The sequence below is a fragment of the Scatophagus argus genome, chromosome 15 (genome assembly GCF_020382885.2).
Source record: "Scatophagus argus isolate fScaArg1 chromosome 15, fScaArg1.pri, whole genome shotgun sequence".
Lineage (NCBI taxonomy): Eukaryota > Metazoa > Chordata > Actinopteri > Scatophagidae > Scatophagus > Scatophagus argus.
The window spans coordinates 13,041,667-13,066,368 of record NC_058507.1 but is presented as its reverse complement, the minus strand read 5'-3'; the positions used below and the strand labels follow the sequence as shown (position 1 = coordinate 13,066,368).

Sequence of the window (24,702 nt, the reverse complement as noted above, 5' to 3'; positions counted from 1 at the left end):
TATTTCAGTCGCTCATTTATTGCACACAAATCCAGTATTTGAAATAAATAAAAAAAATGAATTACTCATGATATGAAGAAATGATTACACATCGCATGAAAACAAGACATTACACTGTCTTGAAAAAACAAATTTATATCATTGAAAATACACAAACTGAATAGAACTACAATTTCTAAAAACAGCTTCTTACTCTCAATACTCCATGATCATGTTCACACATAAGTATCTGCATCATACTGACAGTTGTTTTGACACAACATTAGTTGATGATCATAGAAAACAGAGCTACTGCATAAACGCTGCACTGCAGGTTTGATTGCATTTTACCATTGTAAAGTCTCTCTTAACATCTAGTGACACCATGCATGCTTTTTAAGGGAGGAATAATCCTCTTTAGATCATTTGCAAAGCAATTAGGCATGCCTCCACTGCTATTAAATATAAAGATAACAGCCTGTGAGATAAGATGCTATTTGTACTACGTATCAAATGTGGCTAGCTGCCTAAGAGCCCTGATATCAGGGAGATATATTTAAATCCTTGTAAATGAAATTAGAAAATATGACAGTAAAAAGAGAGAGAGACATTAGAGACACATATCTAAACTTCTATCTATCATGAAATTGAATTTATGTATTTAATGTCCTCAGACCTAAATCCTCAATTAATGGACGTATAATTATGCATAACATCATAAATACCACACATTTAATACAGTGCAATCACTTAAAATGCATTGCTTAATGGATAATACATCGATCAAGGCAAATACATAAATACGTTTAGCTGCTACATTGATCAAGGCAAAGATATAAATACTTGTAGCTGCCACAAAAACATGAGATAATGTAAAATATATTGATCATTGTTAGTGCAGCATCGCCACACTCACAGTCACAGGAAACCCTGACCACTCAAGGTCTGATTTCATTGACAGAGGGGTGCCCAGATCAAACTGGATCACATTTGAAACCCAAAGTGAGTTGAACTACGGTGACTCGCAACATGCATTTGTCAGCAGGAACCAGAGAGCCTTTTTTGCATGTGTTTCTATCATCACTACACACTACACGGCAAGAACAAATGCCACTGACAAGAAAGGAGCCACGAAAAAAGCAAATTCCCCAGTGACCTGTGACCCCAAGGGGGCTGTCCTGCATGCATACAGAGGAGGTTCAAACAGAGTTTATGACTGCATTATCTCTTGCTCTTCCTCATCACCTTTCCACCCATCAGTGGACACTAGAAGCCACTACACTGGAGCAGACAGTCCAGGCATCACTCATTCACTTGCCTCCTAGGTGCCTTTGTCAGGTGATTGCTGGCGGAAAAAGGAAAACAGATCAATACATCTCCCATGGGTCTGACAGGTAATCTTTACCCAGGATGAAATATGAGTGGTACCAGCCTGCTGGATTCCTTAACTGTAACAGGGCAATTGACTGGCTGCACGGAAGCCATTCCTCCACTTCCTGGCCATTGGAAAATCATTTTGGGGCATACAGTCTGGCTGAGGTGTCATTATGGTGACTGCTAATTACCAGAGAGGTAGGTGAGGTGTTTCCCTCCCTGATACCATGTCTGTATCTGTAACTGATGCGTCTTCCCCGCCTGTCAGTACCTTGGCACCAAAACACAGTCTGACGGATACAGCAACAGCGAGAAGCTCTCCTTAAAACACTACACAGTCAATACTTGTCAGCGTGTTCAGGGGCAAACGTCTTGAAGAAGCCATCGATGTATTTATCAAAAGCTTCTTTTTTTCTAATTACAAAGCTCAACTAGTGTGAAGTTCCTATAAATCAAGTGTGCATTCCTTGCTTGGGAAGCACCCACAGTGCAGCTGGATCACCTGGTCAAGCTGCAGCAATGGAGGCAGTTGGGGTCAGCAATGGGGGAGGGCACTCTCTGTCTCAACACTTTGACTGATTCCTGTGGCAGGATGTCTTGTGTGAGGCATCCATTTAGACGGGTGTGCACACACAGCATTTATAAATGTCATCCCCGGCCAACATGATCACATAAAGCCTTCTCACACGGATTATTGCAGACATATAACTCACGTTAATTGGCAAATCTCATTCTACTGAATGCGATTCTTCTCTTAAATAAGACTTTTAAGTGTCTGAAAAGACATCCTGTGTGTAGCAGATGATATTCAAGTCATTTCACTACAAAGGTATCTTGTAATCATTATTGAAAGTGCATACTTGTGCCTTTTGGCGATAGGAAGACTTCAGTTATAGAACTTTTGCACACAATTAAATTCACTCTGCTGTTTCTCTACATGCCAGCATTTCACTATAAAATACCTTTTCGAAACAGCAAAGACAATTCATCATATACAGAAGTATATTGTGTTGTTAAAAACTGCAACGGTTAACACAAACAGTATATGGCTTAGGTCAAGCGGAATGTACTTCACTTGACTCCTATATAAAAAATGTATTTTTCTGAGAATACTGCTTGTTTACCAGCTTGGTGCGAACTGTTGTGTTTGATCTCACTGTATGCTGCCATTGATCTTTTAATGCATCTGATGCCGAGGGAGTCGGGGAAATGTATACCCCAAGGGTAGGTGAAAAGACAGTGTGCGACTCTCCTCTCCCATTTCCAATGGCTCCTCTGACTTCTTTCTCCTGGCCCCAAAAGCAACTGATCCACTACTGCTGCAAAACAGGCTGCTCAAACAGATTTGCAGCTGGCCTTGAACTTAAATACATTTTGGGACATTTGAATATGGAAGGTAAGCTGAAGAGAACAGAGGCGGCCCTCCGAGGACGGCAACTACACTCCCCCTGTGTTGTGCTAATGAACACCTTTGAACAAACTGTAGCTTTTCAAATCCATGCTAATAGGAGGCCTGTACTTTGTGTGGCTCTCTACCGGTGGTTGCCTCTCTGAACCCGGTACCAGCATGTGGTAGCTAAACATTCTGATGCTCTCCTGTCTCACAGATAGTTACGTGCTGCTGCACAGCCACTGTTGCCACTGCCGCAAAGTAGAGTCCCCCCTCACCCCATGGCCACACAGATTCACCTGACTGTCCTTCTGGTGTTCCAGCTGACAAACGCCGCACTACTAGAGTGGACATAATTGCTGAATTGTGTGGTAGCAGGTGGCCTGTGAGACTGTGTGAGGAAACAGGAGGGACCGTCAAGTCTTGAGTCAAACGAGGAGCCTCTTGAAGCTGCTTTCTTCCTTGAGGAGGGGGCAGACAGCTTAACAAGGCTTGATTGCATTAACATTTGTCAGGCTTAATATACTACCTGGAAAGACCGGATCCAGCAGTAACATGCTGATTTCAGGAGTAATGATGTGATTTGTATTTTTTCTTTGTCTTTGAGTTTGTGCTGCAGGAGGAGTTTTAGCCTTTTCATTCTATGGCACAATAGCTTTGTTTTGGCAAGCCCTTCAAGACTGAGGTGTACTTGTCTGGCCCAGTTCAGGTGTCCTCCCAGTCAGGGATGGGCAGTACTCTTGTTAAATGTATTTAAAATACATATTCAATTACATTTGAGCATTTTGAAAAAAATTTAATCTGACATGTAACACAGTACTTCAAGAGCTTATATTTGTGTATTTCAAATACTTACAATGCTTATAAACAAGTGGGCTTTTCTGTTGGTTGGACAGGGAAATGTTACATATTAGGTAGTCTGAACAACTAAAACTGAAAAGGAAGGACTGCAGTGTTAGGAAGTATATAAAGGACAATACAATATTTTTGGGAGGTTGCTGTTCAGATTGAGGGGGGGGGGTGTTCTCTTTCTCTTCTGCTATTTTGTATTGTATCCTGGATTTCCATTGGGATCAATAAAGTATCTATCTACCTATCACACGCTGTCTCTAGCCTTCACTCTGGTGTCTTGTAAAGAAGATCTTAGAAATTTACTTACGCCACTGCACTGACATTTATCACTCTTGAAAAAGGCATCTGCTAAATGTCCAGTCTTACTGCTATCTAAAAGAACTAGATCATCACCATCATCGTGGCCCAACTGTTCATCTCGCCCACTCGCATTTCAATTGGCTGCAGCTCTCTTAGTCAGTCAGTGGTTGCTTTGACAGAAACCGCCAGCATGCACTCTTTAATTTGCAGCCCCCCCCCCCCCCTCATTCTGGATATCCTGATTGACCACTTCATCTATGACTTGGGGCATTAGCAAAGCTCATCTTTTCAATGTAGGGGCATTAAAGTTAGACTCATATTGAGGTTATATCTCTAAAACATCTGTTTGTAAAATGTAAAAATGTATTTTCGTATTTTCAAATTAAAAATTGTTTTGTAATTACACATACATTTTAATACATTTGCTGAGCAAGGACGTGTAATGTGCAATGAAATACTTTTTGATGTATTTGTGTCCATCTTTGCTCACAGTCCCTCCTGCAGGACAGATAAACTCTCAGGATGAGCAGACAACGGTGAACCCGGTGCACTTGTTCCCGCAGTCTCTACAGCTGAGGTCTTAGTGGCTCCCTGTGCCTCTTCTTTCTGGTGATCCTTGTGAAAAGGGCTGCTAGCTGCAGAAAAAAAGACAGCACATAACATATTCTGGGCATGTAACACAACACAGGGAACAAACAGTAAAAGATACTCACATAAATCACATTTTCCTTCACTGTTTCAATGGGCAGCCTCTCAGATAAAAATTAAATTTAGTCCACGACTCCTGGATTGCTCACTGTTTTAGGTATATTGAAATAAAACTTTGAAGCAATCCTCTTCTAATAGGTTAAATATTAATGAGGTTTTGGTCAAGTGAGCCAAATCCAATTTGGCCCCATATGACTTGTGGACATGGTTATTAAAAGGCCAATCTGTGCTGCTCCTATGGCTTAACTTCCCCCCTCCAGTTATGCTGTGTAAGAAGCTGTATGTTTTTAACTCGATTCATCACACGTTCACATCCCACTGACTACCTTCCTTTTTAAAGATCCTCTTTCTCTTGATCTCACTCACCTTTAAAGCTTTTTGTCTCTGGGAGTGAAGGGAAATATCTGAAAGAGAACCAGGGCCAATTTTTGCAGAAGACAGAGGAACTCTAAAACAATTGCACTCCCTAACATGCTTGATAAATAAATCTTTCCTGATCTCCACAAAAAAAAAAAAAAAAAAAAAAAAAGTTAGTGGCGGTCACATAAGACATTTGTGAGGCAGTCCCAGAGCAGAGGACAAGGGAACTAGAAGTGACATTGTGGCTCTGGGCTGTCTCAAAGGATTAGGCATTACAGCATTCACTGGCATGTGCTTTTGCTCGTTCCCATTATATCTGCTTGTGCCTCTTTCCAGATGACTTCTTCCCCAAACTGATCCGGCGGGCAAGATAATTGATTAATATTTCTTGAGGGAACGATGACTAACCGTTGCTGAGGTTCAACCCAAACACTCGGGTTAAACATAGTCAAAGGTCCAAATCAAAAATTCAGGGGTTTTGATATTTGACAGATACACAGAAATTGCTGGGAACAGTTAAGTTTCTGAGTATGCACAGGGCTCACCAGAGTCTATCCTCTGTCCCAGGTCAAGGTCACAATCAGGATAAGTTGTTTCTACATTGTGAACAAATGAACAGATTTTTAAATAGATATTGTTCTGGCTAACTTCTGTATCAGTCATCATCGGTGACTGTGTGGTGCTCAAATCGTCTACTTAAGTAAAAGGAAAACATTTACAATTTAAAAATGTTCCATCACAAGCAAAATTCCTGCTTTCAAAATCCCAAGTAGGAAAAGTATAGAAGTCTCATCAAAGTATCAGAACTGAAAGTATTCATTCTGATAAAAAAAAAACTGCATCCGTGACTGAGGCGTTCTCTAAATATTGCATTTGATTGTCCAAACTAATGTGTTAATACGAATGTTTTAACAAGTTGAGATAAAATCAGTTTATATACAGTTAGGTAGTACAGTTCACCTGTTGCCAGCCTGCAGGGGCAGTCGGGCCACTGCCAAGTGGTCATAAAATAAATCTGAGAAGTAGAAACATTGGATAATTTACGTAGCAGGTACACTCAAAAGGTTGGCTCCAGGCTGGATGTGCTCCATAAGCCACCAGTCAAACAGGCCTGATACAGATCGAAGGAAATGCAAATCATTTTATTCTGTTAAAATTCTGCTTTACCGAGTGTCCCAACTTTTTCAAATCGGGCTTGTATATAGACCACAGGTAAATAAGAGAGAGCACTCACATATAAAAACTTTAGGGTGTCCTTCTTTGTTAATGTGTACAATACAAGATAATTTAAAAATTATGACCCATGTTTTATTCAGCTGCTCAAATAACAAGAGCTTCATTTGGCCGGCACACCTACACACAACTGGTTTTACATCAAGGTCAATAAAGACCTTACAACGCAAAAGGTTTTCTGTCAATGGGAGAATTTACAGTACACGCATTTATTGTGGGTGATAATGGGAGGTTGAATAGAACCATCTTACCATCTTAATAAGCTCTCATGTGATGCTCTCTAAAAACAATCATTACAGGCCTTCCTGGAGCACTCCCCTTCCCCCTGTTTATTAATCAGCTAATTACACATTGACAGTAATGGGCCTGCTGATTCCCACACTTAAATGAACAGGGCTGAATAGCTCTTTAATGATTAGCCTTTGTGTTTCTCTCTCCTGCTTGCTCTCCTTTTTTGCCATGCACACACACACACACACACACACACAGACACGGCCCATTCTTTTCACAATTGAAAAAACAGGACATTTAAATCAGACCTCCTGGTGAGAAGGTTTGCGTACAAATGAGTTAAAAAGCACCACACAGACTGAGCTGCTAAAAACAAATCTGTTTGAACCAGCAAGAAACAATTAGAGTGGTTGCAAAGCCAGTAGGTTCACGGTTACACCACGTCAACTTGTGTGGGTTTCAGTGTGAAGCTCAGCCTCCAGCAACAGCAAAAACCCACCATGAAAGTTTGGTGGAGCAGTGCAGGCAGGTGCAGGTGGAGACGAAGGAGATGTTTTTTTTTTTTTTGTTTTTTTTTTTTGAAGGACGCGAGCAAAGTGGAGCCGGAGAGGGCGAAATAGTGCGGTGGGCTGCATTTCTGTCAGCAGAAGTGATGGCTGAGTGGTAGCGTTATTTGTCTTCTGCTGCCATACGGCCCTCGCACCAGCCTGGGCATTAATGAGAGGGGGCCGGACCGCCGGGCAGGAACACGGCGGGCCTCCGACGCAGGTGATCCGTCACGCAGCCGTCTTGCTCGGGCAAGGAGACACATGAAGACAGAGGGGAGAGGGGAGTCGGCAGCGCTGACCGAGGGGCTGGCCTCCACATAGGCACCCACATGTGCCACTTTCCAGCATGTAGTGATAACGTGCCAACAGTATGATAAGGTCAATCAAACTGACTTCAACCCTGCTTATTTACTTTAACTCTTCCTAAAACTGAATAAGTTCAAGTTACGGTTTATTAATATCATCCTTTTATAGAGATAAAGATGAAGGGCATTACAGGAGACAGCAGGGGAGGAATAAAACTGCAATAATTAATTAGTCTGTGTGAGACCAGCCAAGGCTATTAAAATCCATCAGGATCTTTATACTTCTGAATTCATCTTTGCCTATGAATAACGTTCCCAAATTTGTGGCATGTGTAGAATGTATTCATTTTCATTCTCAATCACTGGGCAAACTGTAATTCACTTACTGAAAAAAAACAATATCAGTATTTGTAGAAAGTAATGGACAAAGTGATGGACAAAGCCCAAATAAATTCAGTAAAAGTGTCAATTTCGATATGTACTTTTATTAATATATAACAGAGTACTCCATCTGTAGTAAGAACTTGCAGGATTGAGTTGGATTGTTGGGTGGTGTGAAAAGTAGAAAATGGACAATTTAAGGCTGAGAAATGGAGTGGTCATCTAATCCAAACAGATACCTGGCTTGATAAGTTGTTGGGTTTCTTTTTTCACAACCAGCTTCAGCACTGCCGTAGAAGTGTTAAAAGGGTAAAGAAAAAAGACAAAGCAACAGCTGGGTTCCGCCTCAGTAATTCCCAATGGAGCCTTGGAAGACACCTCCAGCCACAGACCATTTTCACTCCTGATTACAGAGTTTCAAATCAACCACTAACACATACAACAATCCACTTCCTCTGGCCAACTCAAACAAACACTTGCCTGTCGTGTTCACTAAGAGCAACATGAGGAGCCACGCTGTTCTTTCTGCTAAATGCAGTAAACAATCTTTCCATGCAAACAAGATGTTTACCAGAATACATCACCACTCAACAAATCACTGCATCTGATTTTGTCTCTGTACACATTTATGCCAAAATGGCAACAAACCAAGATTTGTACACAGAGAGTGTGAAAGCTTGTCAGAGTGAATGTGCATCTCCTGGCGGTAGTGAGATTACTGAGGAGAGACATGGTGCAGCAGGCTGCCAAGGTAAAGATTTATACAGAGCAGTTGCAGCAGCAGAAACTGACATTGGATGACATGGGATGCATGATAAATCATGGTGGACAGGGGGCACTAGACTCAAGAAGGAGGAAAACACTCAGAACGGGGCTATGGGCAGATGTGCCAATCAGGGTTTCTCCTTTCATGCATCTTTTCGGTCTACACACACAAAATAATATAATTGCCTATTTGTAATTTGCACTGTTTGCACACATGTCCTTAGTAGCAAAAATAATTGGGGTTTTTTTTATTATTATTATTTTAACACAAGTAAAACTGCCTCTTACAACAGACAGTGATTCCCTTAACTGTGGAAAAACTGAGGGATCTCCCTCGTTCCACGTGTTGAATATGAGGGGTCCTTAAGGGCCAGGGGTGAATCTTTTTTTTTACTTTTATGGGAAATGGTTGAGTGCTGGAGAGGTGAAGGACAGAGTTGCTTGCCATTCCATCACTCAGTGCAATAAATGGATGCAATCTGTATCCAAGTAAAGCACTGGCTGTTTTTAAATTCCACCTCTTTTATCCAAATGAATGATGGACCCTGGTACAGTGCACTGTGCGGCAATATTAATACACATCAGAGGCCTGTACCCCTCACTAAATCAGGGAACCACCAGCATTTGTTATTTAAATGACAAACAGCAGCTGCAGGAGTGGAGCACAGAGAGGGGACGCAGAAGAAAAGGTGGACAAACCAATTCAGATTTCAATCCGGCAAAGACACAAGGCCCCAAGCCATGACTCTAATGAAAAAAGGCTGCTCCACTGGTCCAAACAGACACAACGGCTGCTGCTCTGTGCCACCTCCAATAGGGTGGATTCCACATTACACTCTTCTTGTACCTTAAACAGAAAGCTCCTAATGTAACACAGTCATCAGTTCTAACTGTTCTCTTCCCTCTGTTGTTAACTCACCAAATATTTTACACTGTAATTTTAGTGGAATTTTAAAAACGTATTAATATGACTAGAAGAGTCTACAGCAATATAGCTCTGCTAACTAGGTCATGTGAGGCTGATTTTAGGTGGGATAGTGCTCTGGGCTACATGCTAACATGCTAAGTGATGACACTCACATGCTGAATTTTAACTGTGTCACCAGCACCAGCATTTTAATGTTACAGATCTTTAACAATAGCAGATGACATTACTGATAAAACAGTAATTTATTGAACTAAACAAAACTATCATGTCACCAGGATGATTTCAGTACCATAGAACTTTTGACTGTTTATGTCAACACAATAATAACCGTAATACAACTTTAGATCCACTCAACATTGTTCCCCCTGGACATGACGAGAGCTGTTAGCCTGTTAGCATGCTGACGTGTTCTAACTCGGAACAAACACATAGCACAGCTGAGGCCCTGCTGGTGGCGCTTAATTGAGTTGAATCACCAAAAAAAAAAAACAATTACAATTCATCTTGAGGGAGGCATGAATGTCTGAACCAAATTTCAGGGCCTTTCATTCAAAAGTTCATGAGATATTTCAGTCTGGACCAAAGTGGTGGACTGACTTGATAATACTGCCATTTTGACATTTGTGAGATACTGAATCTTCAGGTTTATTCTTGTATATAACAAAAAAACACCTCCAATAAAAATGTAAATAAAAGAGTGGTAAGGAGGCCACAGAATTATCAGTATGTGTGGAGGGTGTTACCTGATGTTGTGACAGACACACCTTCTGTTTCCCTCCTCCTCCTGGAGTCTCCAGTACATAACGGTCCCGGAGTGACATTAGTCTGCCTGTGGAAAGGGGGGGTGGATCAGACAAAATACAATCATTACTCACAATATGACAATGCAGCTCCCGCCCACAATACACACACCAACATGCAGAAATGCAGCAACTTTACAAAAGTCAATAAACGCAAGTGTAGCTTTTTTGCAAACACTGCAGCTTACATTAGGCCTCAGTATTGTGCATATTGCGCTTTGTCTTAATTTTTCTTCATTAATGAATATTTTGACCGCAGAGAATATTCGATGAGGAGAGGTGCTGTGGTGCTCGCGGCTGAGTCACTGCAGAGTTCACATAAACAAATTACACCTGCTCTGTGCCTCCTGTGTCATATGTCAGGAGCCCTGAAATAGGAAAAGCCCCCCCACCACCACCACAAGCTTAATAGCCCTGACTTCAGAGATGTAAAGTTAAGGTCAAGGTCCGTTCCATCACTGAGGGGGGGGTTGGTGTAGTGTGAATATTTGTGCATGGGAGGAGGGAGGACAGACTGACTGAAAGGAGCGCAGGTGAAAGAGCTATAATAAGAAATGATGACAGAAAAAAAGATTCTGTTAAAATTAATACAACCCAACTGCATCCCAGAGTGGATTTAAAGAACAATATGGCATGCCGTTTGAAAATGCCAATAAACATAAGCTGTAAAAATGAATCCATGACAGACTGCAGAGGTTCATACAGAGGAGAACTCCTTGTTAACCAGCGTGGCTCATCGTGCACTGCAGGCTACATGAAGCTCACAACCCTAACAGGCACATGCTACAATAAGGCCCCGTCAGGGCAGCCTTTTAACAGGCGGCGCGTTCCATGACCTCAACACCCATAAATCACATGACGGGAGTGCAGTCACAGGGTGTCGAGAGCTGCGCAGGGCACGCTTTGAGCGAAGTCTCTATGTTGTATAATCAATAGATATAAAAATAAATGGCCTGACCGTTATTCTCTCCCTCCTACCCCTCTCTAATAAAATCCCAGTAATGCATATTTCATTTACTTTTATACTTATTGATTACCTGTACTCCAGTTAGTAAATCACGCGCCTATCGATCCCTCAATCGTACCTCTGTCGGACAGCACATAACCAGCCATTTGCGCCCCTGATAAAGAGCTCAGGCATTGAACTCCCCACAGTAAATCTTTGCAAACTAACTTTTTAATTCCAAAATCGATCCACATTTAAACGTCGCATTATTTCACGAGGCACGCCTGCGGTATTAAAAGTAATACCCTGATGCATTTGGTCTTAATGTGTGGAGGTCCATCCCTCCATCTCTTCCCTCATTACACCAAGGCAATCCGGGGGCCCCTGCAGCCTGGAGGGAGGCGAGGGCCCTCCCCTGCTGATGAGAGCTTAGAGGAAAGATGCGCCGGGGCCCGCCAGGAGCCCACAGAGACACTCAGCACAATGCTAATCAAACATGAGAATGCCATCAGCTGGCTCATTAACCAAGGCAAAACACCACCATTCATCTCAAAGCAGAACCCAAAGACTTTTTATAAGCATGTTACGTGGCTCCGTGTAAAACCGAGAGAAGCTGTAAAAAATGCACAACACTGTTTTTATTATTTAACATCTGTTACTTTGTCACTTTTATCAGCGTGGCAGATGTTGGACAGTTGTTTTGTCCCTAAATCTACAGAAACTGTGATGAGAAAACAAACTTAGAAGGAATGAGCCATGAAAACACAAGTCATACGTAATGAAGAGGACCAACAACAACTAAATTCTATCAAAGACACAAGGACACGGAGGAAAAAGTCTCCAAGATAGATTTTTCAGGTCATATGAGACACTTTTAAATGCAGCAGGGTCCCTTAGGGTACAGAGTAAAACAGCACTGACACAGGGTCAATTGTAATTTTGGTACCCACATCCAAAAGCAAATATATCAATTAAAAATAATAAATCAAAAGAGGAGTGAGAAGCTGCAGTTACAAAATGGCCATCTATTTTCATTAGCGTACATGGCGCTTCAGGTGTGAGCAGGATCTCAAGATTAATAGAGGTATTCAAATGAATCAGAAAGGATTAGGTTCCCCAGGGAACATAATCAATAGCTCCAAATCAATAATCAATAGGCCACTCACACCAATATACTAACTGCTGACACCGAGATCTCACAATTAAAATGAAAACTGGGAAGGTAGTGGCGAAAGACTATGATTTATCTCACAGCGCAAGTGTCATTTAGAAATAAATAAGTCAATGGATAAAAGCTGCTGCTGCCTGGCTCAGGTGGGAGACAGTTATGCATTTTAACGTGGCCACCGGCCTCGAGCATTACGGCCAAATCCCACAAAGCATCGCACCTATTCACGCACCGATACGAGGATAAACAGCATGCAACCTCACACAGCCTTTATCACTTAGAATCAAATCTCTGATGGTCGGCATCAACTCGCAGCAAACAGGAGATGACAGCTTTTATTAATACAGTATCATTTCAACCTGGCCGCGGTACAAGATTAATGCTTACACTCTACCCACAGAGAAAACACTTTTCTCTCAAGGGTGTTTGGAAACAAAGAAAAGTCAGATGTATGGGAGCTCAGTGCTCGAAATCGATCACGCGGGTTAAGATGTTGAATAGAAATGAAAATATAGTGTGGAGAAATCAGGAGTGGACATTCAAAGTTTGTTAAGAGCGGGCGTGAGCAATTATAGCATTTCTCATTGTCATGCAAAACAACTGTAATTGTCCAGTGTTGTGGTTGCAAATGAATGTGTGTTTTAGAGAAAGTTAAAGGAAGTAAATGGGTGCCATGTGTGCAGAGCCGGGTCGTAAGGACAGAGCAGCCATCTCACTGGAGAGTGGATTTGAGCTGCTTGGGGAGATAGATTCAGCTTGTGCCGTCCGACGGGACACATCAGAAGCCCCTCTCGTCAATCTCCTCCCCCCCGCTCCCTCATTCATTTGGGAGTATGATTTATACTTTTTGAAGTGAAGGGTCTTGAATCCCACTATAAAGGAATTAAGAGGTCTCCCCTGAGTCTGCCATTCAAATGAGAGCATGGCAGGGATATGAGGGATTTTTAATAGAGAGAAATTAGTATTCACAATGCCTCAAACTGGAATCTGAAGGAACCTTTCAGGTGGAGAAGAAAGGACCAGTTTAGAAAAGAAAGCCCTAAGAAGTCGGGGGCTTTTCATAGCAGTCGTGTTTTTGCCCCTCATCAAGGAGTGCTGGAGTGCTCTGTGAAATAACCCAAGAGAGAGGGAGGAAAAAGAGCGTGTGCGTGAAACAAAATTAAGAATGCACCATAAATAGGCAGAGTGGAAACAATACAATGAGGAATCCCACAGTCTCGAGGCCAAAGGGGCTAAGCGGCTTCTCAACAGTCCCCCAATGCAGATCCAACAGTTCCAGGGATGACTGGGAGCAATGTGATGCTTTGACAAACATCTTATGTATAAAGCTTTTTATTCTTTTTTTTAAAGTTTTTTTTGTGCAGTCCCAGAAATGCAGAGATTTGAATCAGCACTGCAACTATGTCAACACATAGTATTTTCTCTATTTGGGAACACTGACCTTGAAAACTATTGAACTGAAGTATTACTACATACAACTGCAGCTGTCCACTGTGAGTTCAGCTCAGACTCTGGGCCAGAATTGACATTAACACTAATCTTTTGTTTAGGGTCCTTGAGTCCCAAGGCCCTCTTTTACGGCTCAAAAACCATACTTAAAATTGTTTTACCACCTTGATACTTTATCACTTCAGTCCAGCATGTAGAATTTAGGGAGATTTAGGGGCAGAAATGGAATGTAATAATTAGTACATAATTACCTAAAACCAAGAATCACTGTGTTTTCCGTTCCTCCACAATGACCCTTTTATATCTACAGATGGGGTTGGTCCTCTTCCATTAAATCTGCCATGTTTGTACACTCACCCAGAACAAACAAAGCAAACATTGGTGCTAGAGAAGGCTTTCCCATTGTTAGTGGGCACACTAGGTGTGGGTGAGACAAAGGGTGCAGTTAGCTGCTATCTGTATCCACACTGCTAGATGCTATTAAATTCCACACACCTTTAAATTAATATATGAGAGATGTTTAGAAACAAACATATTATTGCAATGGCTTAGCCAGCAAAACTAACTGACTTCTGTGTTAAAAGTGTGTGATGGCATGCTGGGACTCCAACTAGATGCTGATGCTGTTGCCTTACATGTCATACCTCACAACAGTTTTGTTCATAATAGGACTAACAGGAAGTTAGACAACTCTGCGGTCTCACTGACATACACTACACTACTACTCTATACACACAGAGACAAAAGTATAGGGCCACCTGACACCAACAGGGACTTTAATGCCATTGCTGCCTAGATACATAGACAGCTTTGCAGCTATAACACCCTCCATTCTTATGGGAAATGTTTCCCACAAGATTTGTTTTCTGTGGAAATATTTGCCCATTCATGCAGCAGAGCATTTGTGAGCTCAGGCACTGATGTTGGACTAAAAGACCTGACTCACAATCTCTGTTCCAGTTCATCCCAGAGGTGTTGGATGGGGTTGAGGTCAGGGCTCTGTGTGGGCCCGTCATGTCTTTATGGAATTTGCTTTGTGCACTGGGGCTCAGTCATGCTGGAATAGAAAAGGGCCTTCACCAAACTGTTGCCACAAAGTTGGAAGTATAGCATTGTGTCCAAAATGTCTTGGTATGCTGAAGCATTAAGATTTCCCTTAACTGGATGTAAGGGACTGAGCCCAACCCCTGAATAACAGCTCTATAAACAGGTGTGTCTGGATACTTCTGTCTATATTGTGTACATGAGTAATGACTTCATGCCCAAGAGCATACTGATAAAAAAGAATGCATATTTGTTCATGTATAGCACATATAACAACAAGAAATGGTTTATGACAGCTGATGCGTTTGGTCACCTTAATTAAACATTCAGTTGATGACAAAGCCAAAATTTTCTCCAATTCAAAACCTTTCTATAAATTGCACAATAATGGGGATGAGGGCGAGGATGCTAAGACAACGACAACAAAAAAGACAGAACAATGTTTCCAATACATCCTTAAGAAACTGTTTACTGAACCAAAGTACATCAACTACCTGTTTCTGCAGACTGAGGAGGAACATCTGAGATGGGAGCTCTCTGACACCATGTCAATAGGACACACTGGTAATGGGCACAAAGGGTTCAACTGGAAATTGAACATTTAGATTTAGATTTACATTTAGATACATTTAGATTTTGCAATTTCACCATTGAAGTCTGAATAAACTGGGGCCAAAAAATACATAATATGAGATACCTGGCTTCGGTCTCGTTTTCCAACAGAAGGCAGCCAAAAGCTAAAAGGAGATAATCAAAGTATAATTACAGATGTAAACAGATGACTTAATATCTCAAGAGATGTGTTTAATTTTGTTTTCAGAGGGTTTCAACTAGTATATCTTACTCTCTCTGGTAAGGATCTTGGGGGAAGTGTCTCAGTCTCTCTACAAACACTGGCATACTGTTTCCCTGTAAAACACACAGTGATGTACAGTGAGAAACAAAGATCATAAAATCTGTTCAATTGTTTTCTACAGAGGAGGAAGATGTCAGTTTGCTTTAACCTTGCTGGGATGCCGCCTCCTATCCTTTCTGATGCAGCAGGCAGCAGAGCCAGGCACACGTTTCAAATGTGACTGATACCGATACCCTGCAACAGCACAAAACGTCTTTATTTTACCTGTGTTGCAAAATGGTCAGAAAAGATCCTTAATGTTCAAGAGAGATGTAGGAAGAAAAAGACAAGACAAAAGCCATTATCCTCTACCTCTCTGAGAGGGCCTTGCAGGTTGCAGGAAGGTGGCCGAAGGACGGTTACCCTCGAGGGAAGGCTGGTTGTCTGAGTCCCAGCCGGGCAGCAGGCTGGCCACGCCCGTCCCGACTCCACAGTCGCCCTCGAAAAACCAGTCACTCTGCTCGTCGTCGCCTACACACAGGGACAGGGATGACATTGTATTGGTTAGCATATCGCTGCTGCCTGCTGCTTATTTCCAGCACATTTGTACGTAACAAGCTTTTGTAAAAAAAGAAATAAAAACTGCTGAAATAAGAACTGTAGAATTTAAAATTGTGCTATAGTACCACACCTAACCCACTATGAGCTCCATGTAAAACTGCAGCACCACCAAACACACAGCAGTTTACTGAGGTAGTTCCACTGCAGTCTTCATCAAAATGCTAAAGCATTCTAGCATTTTAACCACTGTAGAATTGCTACGTCCCGAAATCAAGTTAATCATGTTAGTAGGTACCTTGAACACGTTTGAGGGTAAAGTTGGCAGAAGACAAATACTGGGATTCTGAACTTAAAATGGCATTGACTGCTACATGAGCTGTTTGGAGAAATTTAAATAACATTATTGTTAAGCTTTTCTGAGTCATATGGCTTTGCAGAAGCTAAACTGCTGTCTGTCTATTGGTCTGACAAACTTCAGCGGATCTTCAACTGACTGAGCACGTATGTCAATAATGACTTGCTCCTTTAGCCACACACTACCAGACCATCAGACAACATCACTCATGTCCCCAGACAACGAGTTCTCCTCAGACCTGTCAGTCACCAAAGAACACGCAGGAACCATGGCTCTCACAGTCAAGGTGTAGTGACAACTGTTAAATCAGAGGCCGCCTGGCCCCACCACAGCTAATGAGATTAGCAAAGGCTTCAGCGCTCATTAACACGACATGACAACGTCTTATTAGAGTCGCCTGGGTACCCAGCAACCAGCCCATTGTATCGAAACCTCCCTGTCTAGCCCCAGCATTTGTCAAGAAGAGTACTGTCCAAATGTGACGATCTTCTTCACACGATGGCAAATGCCGCCTCCGTAAGCTCTAATTACTGAAAACCAAATCACTTACTAGTTTATACCACATCAGGAGTTGAAGCTGTTGTACTGAATAGCTAAAAAATTACATTTTCTTAATACCTTGTCTCCCCTCATCATTGGTGAACAGGCCAGGGTCACTGCTGCATGTGCTGCTGGTTTCCCTGCCAAGAAAGAAAGAAAAACATGACATGTGAATGATCGTCACTGACCTGTTCCCCAGTCACAATGACGTTTGAGGATAAAGTACTCTATTTTGATTTGCCATCTCAAACCTGATGCGTTCTTTAGGTCAGACAATGTTATAACATCTGAAAAGTGAACAATGTACATCAAAAATTTACATGGCCCTGTAATGTCAATATTTAACATGTAACGTTCAATAATAAAAATAATGAAGAAGTCCCGAGCTGGAGGTCGACATAAATGGAAATGACACAAAAAGACAGAGTGCTGCGTTCTCCCTCATTGCGATAGCAAACACAAAGGCATGAGGAGAGGCTCTGATCGAAGCCACTGAGTGACATGCACAATCTAATTGAATATCCTCCGCTGTCAGCTTCAATCTAATCTGGCCTGCGTTGTGGAGGATGACAGGAGAGCAAAACACATTCTCCTGCCTGCCCCTCCCTCTGGGTGTGCCCCACACACAGAGCAGCCCACAGACGAGCTGCTTCCACACAACAACTGGCCAACATCTGCTGCACGGGCTGCTGCTGCAGACTGCCTGGACTGCTCCATCGCGGCTCTCCTCCATAACCCCCAGGCAAGCCCCGTTACTCTGACTCTCTCTTCCCCCCTCCCCGCTGCGTATGACCACCCTCAGATTCTCTGCCTTTCTCACACCTCAGCCACTTTGCACTGGGACCTACAGACACTCCAAGGTCACGGGGGAGGAGGGGGATCCTCCGCCACACTGCTCCCACTCCTTTTAAAGTAATGTAACAAACACATTCGTTCAGTAGCCATGTATATCTTTCTAAACATTTTTTTTTTCATTGAAAGTCTGCAAGTCCTTCATTAGTATATTTTGAGACATTCCCATAAATATGTTGTAATATGCTACAGCTCCCTAGGGAAATTACTGAGCCTTATTTAAAAAAGAAACAATATTTAACTAATATTCAGCTGCGGTTCTTTTATATATTTATATTTGTGACCAGGTTCTTAAGATTTTTGTATCTTTTAGGATCAAATGGGTTTGGGGCTGAGTGACTGAGACAGGTTAAGGACGTTGTTAAGTATTAAGAAAAAGACGCATTGTTAGTTTTGTCCTTTTTTGTTTTGTTATTTGTTAATCATGAGAAACATACTGTAACACCAGGCTTCTTCTTTAAAAGAAGCTAACTCTAATTAAAAGTGGAGCGGGCCTGATGCTCTTGACTTCCTTGCATTTTGCTGCCTGTTTATCGTCGCTGACCTTGCTTGTAGAAGAAAGATGGAGGGTCAGATATGCGCTGATATGGTGTTTTGCCATATTGCAGAGGCCTGCCAGTGACGACAGGATCAGAAAAGCGTTCGTCCAGTCTGTACGTCTTCCTGGCCAGATGGCCCTGCATCATCTCCTCTCACATTCGCAAGAAGCAGATGTGAGAGGGAGCAGGTCTCTCTAGGGAATCTGGAAGATGTCTGGCCTAGCCAAGCAGTCCTGGACCGTCCCTCCATCGCCATCCCACTCCTTCAGCCCCCTCTCCAGACTGATTCCTGAGGCCTCTGCTCAGCTGTACCACACCTCTGGACACATTGGCTGGCATATGGAGCACACAGCAGTAGAGGACACAGCCACAAGCTCTACAATGACTACCATTTTGGTTTTATGCTATGTTCCATAACCTTTCTATGAAATTAGCAAACCTGTGATGGTTAGCTGTTTACAGCAGTGTGGCATAAAAATATGCTTGCTTCTTATTGGAGGGAGTTTGAAAAAGAATCACAGCTATAAACAATTAATTAGAGACACCCATTAAGTATTTATCCGTATTAAAGGTGTAATGCGATGTCACTTGAAGCAGCACAGGGCCGATGTGAGACCATTTCCATTAAGTATTGCCTAATTACTGGCATGAATAATTGAGACCCCCATTTTTCTTGGGACCAAACGAAACACATCCTCTTTCTTAAGCAGTGACCTTTAATTGTCAAGAAAAGTTGACAAACATTTTGGGAAAACTTGGGTCTTTGACTCACAGACATAATTGCATTTCCCTCAGTCAAAAATAAGATATTCTTTTGTGGATTAGATGCTATAAAAACAAATAAGTCCTAATTAGATAAACTGCCATATGTCCATGGTGAAACAAAAGCAAGGGCAAAAACTGCATTCCAGTATTTTAGAGCTGAACTCCCCACATGGCCCTATTGTTTCCATACAAGCCAAAGAGGTGAAGCAAAACACAGTATCCAGATGAGCACTAATCATTAGGATATAATCCTCAGCTCCTGGGAGAGGCAGACCAGTTTGCACAGAGATTACAGGCTAGCCGCCATTTATTGAGCCTGGGCTCATTCTGCAGAGGAATAAAGAAGAGGCAGAGACGAAGGGGGGCAAAGTGCTGATAACAATGGATCTGTGGGCTCTTCAAACAAGCCGCCTCAACCCAAATCCATGCCCTCTTCCGTGGGTGTCTGATTATAAGGTTATCCCACCATCCCTGAGCTGCAGTAATTGGATTAGTCTCAGAGATTTATGAAAATTAACTTCAGAAAATGCTGCACTCCTTCCCCCCAAAAAACTCCTCACAGAGTTTTCAAAATATAAATTACAGCATAATAAAGCTGTGTGTGAGAAAAGCAAGCACAATGGCTTTGTTTTTTCTGGTGGCAGAGCTGAAGTCAACATCACCCGTAGCAGCACACAGCTGGAGATGGAGGCTGAGCCCAGGACCGTGTCTACCCACAGGTGAGGGCCGCTTGCTGGGCCAGCCTGGGTGCCAGGTGGCCTCACCGCCAGCAGGCTGAGCCAGGTCTAATCAAGGATGTGGAGCCCAACTGGAGCTGCCAACATCTGCTCCCCTTGCACTTGGGTGGCTGAAGGCAAAGCTCTGCTCAGTATGCACATAAGACGAGTGACCTTGAGGAGAGACCAGACGCTCCATATGAGAAAGGTTAATGGAATGAATGGATACCAAACAAATCTGAGTGCTTCAAAAGACATTTCAACAATGGCATCTGAATCTGACATCAAATGGACTGCACACGCTCTGAGTATAAATATTGCTGTTGTACCACTGTCAGCCCCTCATCACTGTTGCCATTTGTTCTTTTCCTTTGCCTCCACCGTGGCTTAACCATCAGATTGTTCAGCCCTCAGTACAGCATAGCAGTCTACTGAGCAGCAATCAAGAGTGTTGGCGTTGGGTAAGTGAGAAATGATTGACAGCGTGCCATGGTGTTCCCATTTATTTCTTCTCCGGAGCTGTTTTCTGTCAGAACGGCTATTGATTTTTCCATAAAGTAAGAAAACAAGCACCATTTAGGGGCTAGGGGGGTCAGCACAAATTAAACCAGAAGATGTAAAGCCTTCTGTCTGTCCCATTACCGGTTACCTCAAATGTCTTCTTCTCAAAGGAAATACATTGTGCAGTAGCATGGCAAGACACTGAAAAACTAAAACTTCCAGGCTTAAAAAAAATATGTCACTGAATGTTACAACACTATACTATGACACTGCACTGAACTAAACTGTGTGTGGTATTTAATACCAAAAGACAATTTAAATAAAGTAAATATTTACTAGTTTATACTATGATCCCCCTTAAAATCTTTGGGTTTCTTAAAGTCTTGTTATGGTAAGATCCTGGTTTACTAAACATCTTAATTATGTTCTATGATAACATACACCAGTATAAACTGAAGCAATTAGTCAATAAATTATTAAATCTACTGACAGGAATTTTCCCCCCCACAACTATTTTGACAAGTGACGAATTTAAAAGTTTAAAGTATAAAGTTCTTTTTTCATACACAAATTGCAAACATTTCAGCATCTTAAATGTGTCGATTTGCTGCTTTGCTGCTCTCTTTTTGGCACCAAGGACAGCAAGGTCCATAACATGTGTTGCTCCACCACTGTTAGATGGATGACCATGACAGACATAACATTCATTGTGCACCAGTAGTGTGTCTTAATGACTTCAGTGATCCACTGATTTCACCTCTAGCACCACCACCAGGCTGAGTGAAATGTCTTAATAACTGTTGTACATGTTGCTGTTAAATCTTGTACAGGCTTTCATGTCCCCTCAGAATAAATTGTGATCTTCTGGAGAAACTGGTTCAATATTTTGGTTTTTGACTCTCCGCCTACAAAATTCCATCACTCTTACCAAATGTTACATGCGCCTATTTCTAATGGTAGGCAGGGATGAGTAAGCAGTTTCTAGGCTTTTTATAGAGATAAACGCTGGTGTTTGGCAGTGAGGAAAATGCCAGCAGACAACATAATCATCACCGTCTTAGTACGGGTAAAGATCACACCTGCTTTGCATCAGGACGTTTGTATTGTGTTTGTGAGCATGCAAGCATCGCAGGTTAGCATGTTTAAGCAGGCATGTCGTTCAAAGCACAGCTCTGAACAATGCCATCCTTGTAGCCTTTTCATGACTTATGAAAAGCACATTCAAACAGAATTACCTTGTTATTGAAAAGTGCTACACAAATAAACTTGTAAAGTGAATATAGTTAGGCTATGGCCCATTGGTCTGACAAAACAAAACATCTGAAGATGTCATATACGGAAGGAAACTGTCATCAGATTAATCAACGTAGAAAATAACTGTGACAGCTTACAATTACCAGAATTATCAATTTAAAACAAAATCTGTCACCATTTAGTCTTTTCAACTCCACAGTACATTAGAATTTCTGCTTCCACGTGATAACATTATGTCCCTCCCTGCTGCCAGTTTACAGCCACATTTAGGTTTGCTAAATAAAATGCACACAAGAGGGTGCACTGTGGGACACTGGGACAGACCCAGCTTTAATTACCCAGCCCAAGAAAGGAATTCATTTCAAAACAAATCAATACCTCACCAAGTCACTTATTTATTTGTGACAATATTTCTCAAAAGGAAATAATGAGCTGGCAGATGCCTGGAGGCATAACTATCAAAGATCTCTCCCTGGTGATCATTTCAGCTATAGAAGATGAGGATGAAGAGACTCTATCATTCATTTTTAATGTCAACTCAGTGCTATAAAGTGAAGTGGTATGATTGTGATACTTTTTTTTTTTCTGGTTTAGTTGAGGACACGCTGAATATTGACAAGCGGTTCGATGAAGACAGGCAGTGTAGATCATTTTAAATGTCGCCTTGTTTAATTGCCTCTGTCTGATAGTAGTTATGATCATGACTTTTATGCTATAGGTTTAACTGCCTTGGTAACTTTCCATTTAAAGGGTAAAAAGGGCTTTTAGAGTTTTGAGCTCCTTTTCAGGATGGTTTTAATCTTGACTCTTTAAACAATGACAGAGTTAACATTTGGCTAGTTGTAAGAATTCTAAGTGGAACTGCTGCAGTTTTCACAAACAATAGAGCCAAAAGCTTCTTTATATAATCCTAAATGGATGCCAAATGCGGGGTGGATGTTTTTCTATAGGGCCCGCCTGTGCAACAACAATGTAATGTAAAAATAAAAATAAAAAGAGGAAGAAAATACAAATATCCTTCCATGAATCTAACATTACCCTTCAGACATGTTCTCATCAGCACCATCTCTGCATTCCTTGGCCATCTTTCTCTTCCAGCACTCCTTTCCCATCAGCCTGGCTCCTTCAGTCTGCCGGTCTGGTCCCATCCAACCACCAGGCCTCTTCTGCGATCCGGAGAGATGCTGCATCCTAGGCGGCCTGTGTCTCCGTTTCGCATTTACATCAGAAACTTTTAGCTTCTGCTGCAACCTAATGGTGACGTCGGAGGTCATGCGTTTGATTTTCCTCCGTCTCCGGAGTTGCCGTCCTGGATTATTCTCAGTGAAGGAGTCAGACTCGGGCCAGGACGGCTGCCTAGTCCTGACCGGGCCTCTCATGACGGAACGCCATCGACTGGTTGATGTCATGTCATCAGAGTCACTGCAATTGGCCACAGAGGCATCAATGGTTGAGGAAGAGTTCTCCCTGAATTCTTTAGTCTCATCCAAGCTGGACTCTGAGGCCTCAATCCAGCATCGTCTGTGCTCCAGCGGAAAGAGAGATGATTCACGACAGCGCTTGCGGCCTCTGCGGCGGCGAATCTGCCGGCGCTGCTGCAGAGGACTCAGGACCATTTCCTCCCACAGCTCCCCCAGCTTACTTTGCTCTGAGGTCTGTTCCAAGGCAGACACAAGGTCCTGCACCAACTCATCCATCACGGTGCTGGAAACCAAAGACACGAGATACAACACGGTTAACTTAAGTGATGACCATTTGATTCTGGCTCTAAAGAGGACTCACTACATATAAACTCCCATGTCTCTCCAAAAACACGTGGCTATTATCAGTATTTTTAATTTTTTTTTTAAATATCCTAGGCTCTCAGCACTTAATTTTAGTTCAACTAATTTGTGACTATGTGGGAGTTTTACTTGGGACTACGTTCACTTGATAGACAGGTGCCCAAGCCTTTCTGAGACAGGTGCGGTGAGCAAAATCTGGGATTCTGGCTCCAAGATGGATAAAGAAGATAAAAACTCTGGGCTCCAAAAAAGACATTTATAAACCTAATAATGACATCACAGACTTCATGATCTTGTTTATTAAAGGGTTACACATGCAGGTGACAGCAGAGATATCTTTGAGTTCCAGCCATTTTCTATACCGCTTATGCGTCAGGGTCGCGGCGGAGCTGGAACCTATCCCAGTTGACTATTGGCGAGAGGCGGGGTACATCCTGGACTGGTCGCCAGTCAATCACAGTGCTGACACACAAAGACAGACAAACACACACACAGAAACACACAGGTACATGTAAGTTTATACCACGAGAGGATATACATTTGTTTACCAATCCAGATTTGTCAGGTATGTAATAAGATGGATTAGCCAGAAACACATATGATTAATCATGTCATGTCTAGTGAGCACAACCAGTTTCTGTCTGCTTTGTATCATGTTCTGTTTTGGAGATTGGCCAAGGGAAGTAACAAGACATTCAAGCATAAAACTGTGAAGGAACAACCACACTGTGACACATTCAAGCTCCTCTACAATGACTGCATTTTAATTACAGCTTGTTTAATGATCAGCAAGTACAAAGCACTTACAGCATTTTCACCGCTACCTAAGAAGGTGACGGGGAAGCTGTACACCATCAGTGCAGTTTGACAATAGCAGAGGCAGCTGAGCTGTCCGAGCTCTGTGTTACATAACATCTCACACGTGAGCCCAGTAACGTGCAAGGACGGAACAGCCACACGTCCCCTTACTGCTAACCATCAGCGAAACACGCCGTTTAACAGCGTTTAACACAGCAACCGTGTCGCATACGAGTCACGTCCATCCTTATGTTATGTAATAATAAACAGAGAGTCCACTGTGTTTCTCCACTCACCAGTCGCAGCTCGTCCTGTTTTGTTTTGAGCACAGCTGAGACATCAGACGCACTTCCGCCCTGCTGATCAGCCAATCAGGCGACACGCCTCGCTGTGACGCTCTTGCCAAACAGCCCGCCAGACCACCGCAGCGCTCATGCTGAA

At 42.4% G+C, this 24,702-nt stretch overlaps 1 protein-coding gene across 7 annotated transcripts; it reads right to left on the bottom strand.

The window, feature by feature from the left end:
• LOC124071766 (G patch domain-containing protein 2-like) lies at positions 1 to 24,702 on the bottom strand. 7 transcript variants are annotated; one of them, XR_006845393.1, is made up of 13 exons: positions 24,558 to 24,702; positions 23,826 to 23,925; positions 22,718 to 23,383; positions 17,131 to 17,192; positions 15,969 to 16,127; positions 15,766 to 15,881; positions 15,606 to 15,670; positions 15,459 to 15,498; positions 15,256 to 15,347; positions 10,098 to 10,183; positions 4,970 to 5,007; positions 4,354 to 4,530; positions 1 to 1,324 (listed from the first exon to the last, which is right to left on the bottom strand). XR_006845393.1 is itself a non-coding variant. In XM_046412646.1 (12 exons), exons 3-12 carry the CDS (start codon positions 23,374 to 23,376, stop codon positions 4,462 to 4,464), a joined length of 1,386 nt encoding a protein of 461 aa, XP_046268602.1. In that variant the 5' UTR covers positions 23,377 to 23,383; positions 23,826 to 23,925; positions 24,558 to 24,702; the 3' UTR covers positions 1 to 4,461. The 7 variants fall into 7 exon arrangements, 6 of the variants coding, with proteins under 6 accessions (XP_046268602.1, XP_046268598.1, XP_046268597.1 ...); XM_046412646.1 differs by having other exon boundaries at positions 1 to 4,530; XM_046412642.1 differs by lacking the exon at positions 4,970 to 5,007.